The 10,548-nt window shown below is 46.7% G+C and overlaps 1 protein-coding gene across 1 annotated transcript in view; it reads left to right on the forward strand.

The window, feature by feature from the left end:
• The window catches only part of ZDHHC14 (zinc finger, DHHC-type containing 14), a 385,293-nt gene that overhangs the window by 283,417 nt on the left and 91,328 nt on the right, over nt 1–10,548 (forward strand). Inside the window, exon 3 of the mRNA XM_006882757.1 lies at nt 5,350–5,508. Within this exon, the coding sequence (XP_006882819.1) occupies nt 5,350–5,508 (159 nt within the window). The remainder of the gene's footprint in view (nt 1–5,349; nt 5,509–10,548) is intronic.

The raw sequence follows: 10,548 nt of genomic DNA on the forward strand, positions 1-10,548 counted from the left end.
ATACATTATTGAACCCATCTTACTCAGTCTCTCCCCAACCCCAAGGACAGTCCCATTCTACAACAGTGGCATCATGTAATATTTGTCCTTTTGTGACTGGGATATTTCACTCAGCATAATGTTCTCCAGAGTCAAGTCCAAAGCACTGCAGTCATGGATGAACGTTTAAGATCTGTTGCCTGTCTTTCTGCCTGGTGGTGGATTCAAACCATTTGTCTTTAAGTTACCAGTGCATCATCTTTTTATCCTCTAAGCCACCAGAGCTCCGCTGGTGCAACAGCTGTATGTCAGCAGCATCCAACATCTGGGCTCTGTCTAGATGTACAGATAATTCCTGATTTATTATGAGATTCCCTTCTGAGGATTCCATCATAAGTCAGTTGTGATGTAAATGTAATATCTCTTCCCTTCTCCCCAGTTTCCATTATTTTACGCGAACTCCAAATCTGAGTGTTGCTGATGGTTCATATCCGTAGGAAAGAGATGAGCTGTGTCCTCCAGTGTGATTCACAGCGTCAGAAACCCCAGGAAGCGTCAGCAGTGAATTCAAATCTGGGAATTTGGTCAACAGATCGCAGGCTATGACATTGCATTTAGGTAAAAGTTCAGACTCACTGCTTCTGAACAGACTCACGGCTGACTCTGCAATGTGAATCCCCTGCAAGGAGATTGAATCCAAGCTGCCAGAGTCGTGCAGAGCTCCCAAAATCAGAGGGCCGTAAATGTGTGCGTCATAACTCAAGCGTACCATGAGAGTGGGGCTGCTACTGGTTGTCAAGAAGACTTAGGCGTGAAACAAACCACATTTTCCTTTTTCCTTTGCTCTGAGTACGGGTCTGCTTTTTTCATCACTGCCACTATTCGCAAAGGTTCCTTCCCCTCTGGCGGGCCGTCTCTTAGCTGCCAAATTGTTCATGGCGTGTAAATGCCCCAGAGAATGCCACTGCTCCAAATTTTGTTGGTAAAAACGTGAGTCTTAATCCACATCTTATGTAAAAGAGTAATTCCTAATCGACACCTTTTATGACTTGAGATTTTTTTCCCCCTGTGCATTTTTGTTCTCTTTTGAGGTGGTGAAAATATGTATATCTTTAAAATATATGGTCTTAGTTACCTAGTGCTGCTATAATAGAAATACCACTTTTGTTGTTACATGCCATTGAATCACCCACAGCTCATAACAACCCAGTGTACCCTGCCCTATTCTGAGTCAGGCTCACTGTATCTGACACACCTAGCCCGATTACAGCAGTTACTGCATTAATCCATCTTGTCCGCGGTCTTCCTCTCCTGCCCTCTCTACCTTTCTAAGCATGATGTCCTTCTCTAAGGACTGGTCCCTTCCAGCCATGTGCTCAAAGTACGTGAGACAGAGCTTCATGTCCTTACTCAAGGAACAGTGTAATTTCACCTTCTTCAAGACAAACCAGTTAGTTCTCTTAGCACTCCATGGTATGTTCAAAACTCTTCTTCAGCACTGCAACTCAAAGGCATCAGTTCTTCTTCTGTCACCCTTGGTCATTGTCCAGCTCTGATACATAGCAAGTAATTGCAGAGACCATCGCCTGAATCAGACACACCTTGGTCTCTAGACTGACATCATTGCTCTTTCGCACTTTGGAGAGGTCCCTGACAGCAGATTTCCCTAATGCAATTCTTTATTTATTTCCTGGCTGCTGGTGCCAAGAGTGTTGATTAGGAACCGAGCAAGTTGAAATTGTTAACAACCTCAATCTCCTCTCCATCTATCATGGTGCTGCCATTTGGCCCAGTGGTGAGAATCTTTGTCGTCTTGATGTTGAGCTTCAGTTCATTTTGAAGACTACAGTCATGGCCTTCTACAACAAATGTTTCAAGATCTCCTCAGTTTCAGCTGGCAAAGCTGTGTCATCTGCATAACACATGTAGTTGATGAGTCTTCCCTCCAACCTGATGCTGCACTGTTCTTTATAAAGTCTAGTCTCTCGAATGATCTACTCTGCATACAGCCTGAAAAGGTATAGAGACAGGATACATCCCTGACACACTCCTTTCCCAATTTTGAACTATGCAGTATTTGCTTGCCCTATTCTGAGGACTGTTTCCTGGTCCAAGTATAGGTTTTACATGAGCAAGGATTCCCATACTTCTCAAGATTAATCACAATTTATTGTGATCCGCACAGTCAAATATGTTTGCAGAGTCAATGAAACACAGAGAGACAGTCCTCTGACACTCTTTGCTTTCAGCAAAGATCCATCTGACATTGGTGAGATATTAGTCTTTGGTGCCACAGCCTCTTCTAAAAGCAACTTGTGTTTCTGTTAGTCCTCTGTCAATGTAATGTCCCTATCGTTTTTGGATAATCTTCAGTAGGAATTTTGCTTTCGTGTGATATTATTGATATTGCTTTAAAATTTCCACACTCTGTCAGGCCACCTTTTATCTGGAATGGAAACTAAATATGACTCTCTTCTGGCCAGTTGCCCAGTTAGCTTTCCTCTTCATTTCTTGGCACAACTTGGTAAACATGTCCACAGCAGCATCTGTTTGTTGAAATATGTCAGTTGGTATTTCATCAATTCCTTCAGAACAGCCTGAACTTCCTTCATCACCATTGCCTCTTGATCATACTTTATTTCTTTAAATTCTTCTGTGTCAGCCAATTCTTTCTGGTACAGTGACTCTGTATACTCCTTCAATCTTCTTTTAATGCTTCTTGAATTATTCACTATTCTGCCCATAGCATCCTTAAGTATTGCAACTCGAGGTTTGAATTTATTCTTTAGTTCCTTCAGCTTAAGACGAGCAAGTTCAACCAAGTGAGTTTGGCCCTTTTCATTTTCTGACTCCAGCTCTTTGCACATTTCATTATACTACTTTGCTTTGTCTTCCCACGCTGCCCTTTGAAATCTTATGTTCAGCTCCTTAACGTCTTGCTTTCTTCCCTTTGCCTTGGCTTCTCAGTGCTCTAGTGTAATATTCAGAGTCTCTTCTGACATCCTTCTCTGTCATTTTTTCCTCCTCTGTCTTTATAATGACCTTTTGGATTCTTTGTGGATGACATTCTTGATATCATCATGACAGATGAGCTGTGGGAGGATACCAAGCATCATTATAGAACCACCATGCATCATTGCCTGTCTAACAAGCCTCTGAGAAGCAAGGTTCAGCCAAGGCCACACGTATTTTGAAGGACACAGTTCAGTTGATGACACCATCTCAACAATTTCTCCATATACAATTCAATGGCATTGATTATTGTCTTCAAGTTGTATAATGAACTTCACTTTCCTTTCCTTAATTATTGCACTATTTGAACTAAAGTTCTATGGCCCCAATCAAAACTTCCCATTCTTCCCCCTTGTTCCAACTAACTACTAATCAATGCTGGTGGCTATGTCCTTGCATGTTGCATAGAGATGAGAGCCTATAATCTTTATTGACTGCAGCTGACTTGGGAGCCGTGTTGATGGAGCGGTTAACAGGCTTGGCTGCTAACCAGAAGGTCTTCGTTTGAACCTTCCAGCTGTTCCACCTGAGAAAGTTGTGACAATCTGTCTGCTTGTATAAAGATTACAACCGTGGAAACCTAATAGACACTCCCACTCTGTCCTACTTAGTGGCTGTGAGTTGGAATCAATTAAACAATAATGGAGTCGGTACATTGACACAGTGGAATACTATGCAACACTGAAAAACAAGGAACTAACAAAACACAACGTGGATGTTTCTGGAGGACATTATGCTGAGTGAAATATCTCAGTCATGAAAATACAAAAACTACCACTGTTATAGAACAGGACTAACATGGGAGGCTGGGGGGAAGCTAGTAAAAGAAGGGCTAGATGATGAAGGGCTAGATGTATTGGAACGGATGAAGGAAAGACTGTTTAAAAGGAATCTATAAAAGGCATTATTTGTATGACAACAGTCCAGAGTAAGAGGTGCATTGCAAAGTGGACTAGGGGTTGCAAGAGGGAGGAAATTGTGCAACAATGAATGAAGATTTTTGTTTTTAAGAAAAAGTGGACTGGAGGAGGGAGGAAAGTGTACAACAATGAATGGATAAAAATCTAACTTTTCTGTAAAAGTTTCATTAAAATAAAATAAAAAATAAATGAAAACCAGTGGAGTTTTAGGCTTTGCTGTTGTTGGCCCTGTCTTGATGTCCATCCGCCTGGTGGCATCACCAGGCCATTGTTTCCACCATGGCTGAGCTGTAGTCTGTCATGTCCACGTGCCACACGGTGTTGATCAGTTCACCTGTTGAAGGCCGTGTCATTGTTCGCACCCTTGGCTGTGGTTAGACACTCTGCATGTGGTTAGACATACAGGAAGGAAGATGACCTACCTTTCAGAAAGTGGGTTTGAAGGGAGCTCTGGTGGTCTAATAGCAAGAAGCTGTGCTGCAGTCCCGAAGGCTTATGGTTCAAATCCACCAGATGCCCCACTGGAGAAGGAGGGGCAATCTCCTCCTGTCCCAGTCAGATCCAATTCAGTGGTACACAAAAGAGGAAAAAAAAAATCAGAAAGTGGGTTTGGCATAGCAGCCAGGTGCAATTTGCGTAGCTTCCACCAACCCCAGGACTTCACTTGGAGGGAAATAGCTGCCTCGTGTCCCTAAGCTCACAGGGGGCACCTTGTCGTCTGTTTGCCCTTGTTGATGTTGTTGTTGATGTTGTCACCTTCTACTTTTCTTTACCCCACACACAACAGAGCAAAACCCCACCAGCTCCAGTGCTGTCCTCACAGACTCTCCTGTACTCGACCCTCTGGTGCAGCCACCAGGTCTCACCTTGCCATCCCGGACCTTCTCCTTTACCATGCACAGTGACCTTCCCCAGAGAGCGGCCACTTGTGAGAACATGCCCAAAGTATGTGAGAGGAAGTGTCACTGTCCTCACCTCTGTGCAGCGCCCGGCTGCACTCAAAACTCGTTGCCATGGAGTCAGAACTGATTCAGAGCTCACCCTCCTGTGGGCTTTCAAGAGGTTATAAATGGTAGAGAGAGATTGTCCAACTTTCTCCCTCAGAGCCTCCGGTGGCTTCGAACCGCCAGAGAGGCACCATCTTTGGGCTCGCAGTGTCTTCAGAACGCCCTCTGGTCCTTGTTTTTCTTCCCTCAGCCCAGTTGTGAACCTAATCCTGGACAAGGATGCTGTGAGAGGGCCATGTCCACCTGGGTGAGGCCTGTCCTGTCCCTCAGCAGTGGAGACAAGGAGCATGGATTTGGGGGCCACCAGACACCAGTCTCTCTGGGACTGGTGTGTCCCTTCTGCATCCCGTGGTCATTCTGGGTTGGCAGATGCGGGCAGACAGGGCCATTGGTCAGGGATCCTTTTAAGGGTGTATGTCTTCTCTCTGCAGATATCGCCAACGGCACCAGTTCAGGGGGGTACCGCCCACCTCCCAGAACCAAAGAGGTCATCATCAACGGGCAGACTGTGAAACTCAAGTACTGTTTCACCTGCAAGATTTTCCGGCCCCCTCGAGCCTCCCACTGTAGCCTTTGTGATAACTGCGTAGGTGAGTAGGGGGTGCGGCTCCTTCTTGTGTGATGAGGGCAGGGGGGCTCGTCCGACAGAGGCCGCGTGGTCCTTCAAGGGTGAACGGGGATCTGGGGTGTATTTCCAAGGGCCTGCCTCCAACAGTGACCCTGCTCCCAGGCCGTCCTCTAACTCTGCTTGTCCCCATTCACCACCTTCTCCCCAACAAACACATCACACACTTGTGTGGGGCCTGGGCCTGGGCCAGGCTTCTGAAGGAACCCAGGTCCTTCATGACCTTCTAGTGCCCACAAGATTAGCTGCTCCACAGTTGGGTCAGCTGTGGGTCATTCCCTCCTGCCAACCTCTTTCCTCAGAGGGCTGTTTGTTGCAGAGAATTGAGGTGTTGAAATCCTGAAGGCAGAAGCAGGTAGTCAGAACCCAGGAGCTCTGCTCCTCTGAGGCTGACCACTGCCTTTTGCTGCGGTCATCCTCCCCGGGACAGACTGGGCAGCAGGCGGAGGAGGACCCTCAGGGACCCTCAGCTGGAAGTCTGGCCCTGTACAAGGACCTATTGACCGACAGAGCATGTCTTCTCAGAGTTCATCGCCCTGTGGAGTGATCTGGCCAGCCCCTCCTGTCCCTTCCACCACAGCCCACCTTCTGTCCAGGGTGAGAACTCCCTAGAGATGAGGAAGGCAAAATAAGATGGTGGAGGCCCCACGTTGTGGGCAGAGCAGAGCAGGATGGCCAGTTACGTGCCTCTACTGTGCCTCCACAGTCTTAGAGAATAGATGTGGAAATCTTCTGGCCTCAAACCTGAAGGATAGGAACAAGCCTCAGTGCAAAATGTGTCCCCTTTAAGAAACCCCTCACCAACACACTTGTGCAGTCAGGAAAAGTTTAACTTCAATTCTTTAAAAATTATAGGAAAGTCTTCCTTTCGTTGTATTTCTTTTACCTTAATGCTAGTAATCTAAATTTTAGTATAAAGTCCACCTTTTGCCTGTCACAGCTACTTGTGGCTCTCGCCTCCCACAGTAGAACATTCTAGAATTTTGCTCAGGCCTCCTTCCATATAGGAAGTCTGTAGGTGAGAGCCTGGGATGTGGTCAAGAACAACAACAACAAATCCCAAATCCACTGTTGGCGGGTCAATTCTAACTCAGCGTCCCTGTGCAACAGAGTTGTCCTCTGAGGTTCCACGGCTGTCATCAAAACCGCCACGGCTTTCTCCCTCAGAGGAGCTGGTGAGCTCAAACCTGTTGGAAAGCAGGCAAGCACTAAGCCACTGCACCACCAGGGCTCCTACGGGTGCTGGTACTGGGTCCAAATGCTGGTTCCATCTCGAGAGCTGTGTGACTTAGACAAGCTTCTTCACCTCTCTGCATCTCCCTTTCCTCGTCTCTGTGATGGATTTGGTAACGGTGCTTCCCTTCCTCGTGGTGTGGCGGAGAGATGGTGCGAGTTACCGTGTGTCAAGTGCTCCGTGTCTGAGCCGCTGTGAGGTGTAGCCACGAAGCCTGTGCCCTGTCCTGGTCAGCGGCACCCAGGATCTCACGGGGACTTTCTTGATTTGGTATGAGGGCATCAACAGCTGACTTCACTTCTGATGCACTTCAAGACCCCAGCCCCATGGCCTTATGTGTCTGTCCAGGGGAAGAAGGAGATTGAGGAGGGCAGATTTCAGCTAACATAGCTTAAGTGTCTTGGGGGGAACAGCGCAGGGATTCTCAGGAATCTTCCTGAGTGTGATCTGGACCTTGGGGTCTGTTTTGTGCTGAGAGAGTGTACCCGTTTTCAGGTAAACGCTTCTGTTACTTACCTTGCTCCTTCCCCGCAAGGCCTAATGCTGATTCCAGTCATCACTTAGATACACGTGGTGTTAACTGCAATCCTAAAGCCTTGGGCACATGCTTCTGGCTGTCATTTCTAAAACGCTGAGTTTATGTGGTTTTCTACACCTGTTTCTGTTTGTCCACACAAATCTTCTCAGTCCTGTTCTATTTCTTGTTTCTAGCCTAGACTCTGAGTGAAGCCTCCTCTTCCTCTCGTGGGCACTGGTTTTTAAAATTACTTTTAATGCATTCTTGCCACTCTCTTTTTTAAAAAAAGTTTATTATTAATTTTAATGAAAATTTACAGAGACTTTGGGTTTCCAGTCATTTTGTTGCACTTTTCTTCCCTCCCAACCCTCCCCCCAGTACACTACCCTCTTGGGATGGTAAGAGTCTTTCATTGTTTTACAAACCCTCCCCCAGGTCCACTCCACCATGTAGCCTTCGCTCTAGACTCCTGTCATGACAAAAATACCTAATCACATATCCCTTTTAAACAGTTTTCTCCCTCATCTGTTTCAATGCAGTATGCATTATTGGACCCATCTTTCTCAGTCTCCCCCCAACCTCCATGTCAATCCTGTTTTACAACAGTAGCACCATGCAGTATTTGTCCTTTTGTGATTGAGATACTTCACTCAGCATAATGTCCTCCAGGGTCATCCATTTCGAATAATACTGCATGAGTTCCTTGTTTTTCAATGCAGCGCAGTATTCCACTGTGTGAAATACCACAGCTTCTCTATCCATTCATTTGTTGATGGGCACTTAGGTTTTTTCCAATTCCTTGCTATTGTGAACAAAGCCACAATAAACATGGGTGTGCATATATCTGCTTGGATGTCAGTTATGGTCTCTTTAGGGTATATTCCCAGTAGTGGAGTTGCTGGGTCAAATGGTATCTATTTGCAACTTTTTGAGAAAACGCCATATAGCCTTCCATAGTGGTTGCACCATTTTACACTCCCACCAACAGCGAATAAGGGTTCCAGTTTCTCCACAACCTCGCCAGCATTTGTTGCTTGCTGTTCTATTAAATTTTGCTATTCTGACTGGGATGAGATGATACCTCATATTTGTTTTAATCTGCATCTCTCTTAGAGCTAGGGATTTTGAATATTTCTTCATGTGCTTGTTAGCCATCTGAATGTCGTCTTTGGTGAAGTGTCTGTTCATATCCTGTGCTCATTTTTCTATTGGATTATTTACCTTTATCTTGTTGTGGTGACCTCTCTCTTTTTAATTGGTTTGCTTACAAAGTTTATATACATTGTGTTTCAAACTATTCTTCATTTAAATTGTGTTTCATACAATCGTTCTCCTCCATTATGTTTTGTATATTTAATTACTATTGGACCTTGCTCATCATTACCCTGTCTTTTTACTCGGTTCCTTCCCATTTCCTTCCCTCCTCCCTCCACCCACCAAACTGTGCAACCCTGTGGTTTCACCCCTACCCAACCTCACCCCTCCGCTCCCACCCCTTCCCCCTTTGGGTTCTCATACATCGTTTATTAGTTAGCCTTCTGTTTAAGAACAGTAGAACAATAGTGTTCTATTATAAGAACAATAGTGTTCTTATGCAGTATTTGTCCTTTTGAGACTGGATTATTTCACTCAACATAATGCTCTTTTAAGTGTTTATGTCTTTACCATCTTGTGCCCCCCTGAGAACTGGGATGAATGAACTAGGTCATCCTTTTCTCAGAGTGAACTGTGGCTTTGCATCAGGGGTGGACTTCTCGCACGGGACCACCATTGAAGGCAGCATCTCCTCGCTGTGAGGGTCACCTGCCCATGATTCCCTGCTTGTTTGCAGCCTGTGCGAGAAGTGGTCAGCCTGTGGCGGCCCAGCACCCCTCCAGCAAACACGGTGATGACATCTAAGTGGGACCCACAGACTGGCAGAGAAGGAGAGGAAGGAGAAGTGTTCAGGGGCAGACGGAGAACGTGGAGCCCTGGGGCACACTGTCACAGTGCTTGACCGTCATTCCACAGTCCTGGCAGACCCTGACTAGGGCCAGCAAAAGATGAGGTTTTTGGTGGTACCAAAAGTTAGATGCTCGACTGCCAACCAAAAGGTTGGAGGTTCAAATCTACACTGAGTTTCTTCAAAAGAGAAGCACCAGAAATCCAGCTGTTGGCAACCGAACGGAGCATCATTCTCCTGACACACTGGCTCACCTTGAGCTGGACTTGACGGCACCTGGGTTAGGAGGAACCACGGTTAATTAAGTGGCATGCGACTTGTTTTGAAGCCACCCTGCCCACTTCTCACTAAAGCAGTGTGCGTCTGACGTAGACTCAGCTTTCCCATTGTATGTGCTGCATCCGGGTGCCGGGCAGGACGGCAAGTTGACCTCGATTGGATCAAATGTACTCGGAGAACAGAGAGACAAGCAGATATGTCCAACCGAGAGATGTCTGTGTCGTTTGCTACCGTTTTTAGATAAGAGAGCTTTTGCTCAAAAGGATTCTGCTGTTTTGGAGCAAGAGAAAGAAATACAAAGGTGCACTGGAGCCCGAGGCTGGAGCTTGGCGTGCGTGCATCCGGGTCAGTGCTTCCTGGGCCCGGGACATACATGGCTCTGCATTAGGAGGAGGGGGGTGCTGCCTCCCAGGTCCAGAGAGGACCGTCTGTTAAATGCATCTGAAGTGAGAGCATCAGTGCAAGCTCTGTGCTGTTCACGGGTGGCAGAGGGTGATTCCTTCCTGAGGAGCAGAGCACAGAGCCTGGGACACAACTCTTGGGACACACAGGGTGAGGCACCTCCACTCGGGCACTGGATAATGTGGGAAACCTCCTCAGGTGTCCACATCTGTGCAGCGGGCTGGTACCATCCCCTACCTCACAGGTGTCCTTTAAGAACTGAGATGGTGCCTGCAGCCCCCAGAACAGGCTTGGCTTACACTAGGCGGGCAACTAGGGCATCCCCCAGTGAGGTTGTCATCAAGGTTCACAGATACCCGGTCTCCAGCGCCCTCATTTCATGAAGCCCTCAGACCACCTTTTTCCAGAGAGGGTGTACATGGCCCAGGGTACCCGTGACTGTCCCCACCTTCTCTCTGAGGCTCTGCCTGGCTTTTCCCTCTATGTCTGCCTCTTTCCCAGAGCCCTGCTCTCTCATAGTCCTCTGTCTTTGTCTGTCTGTCTCTTTCCCAGAGCCTACTTTCTGTTTATCTAGCATCTCTCTGTGTTTGTCTCTTTCTGGGAGCTCTGTTTCTCTTCCTCTCCTCTCCCC

Source organism: Elephantulus edwardii, unplaced genomic scaffold, assembly GCF_000299155.1.
Source record: "Elephantulus edwardii isolate Elephantulus edwardi_28Jun2011 unplaced genomic scaffold, EleEdw1.0 scaffold00024, whole genome shotgun sequence".
NCBI classification, from domain to species: Eukaryota; Metazoa; Chordata; class Mammalia; order Macroscelidea; family Macroscelididae; genus Elephantulus; species Elephantulus edwardii.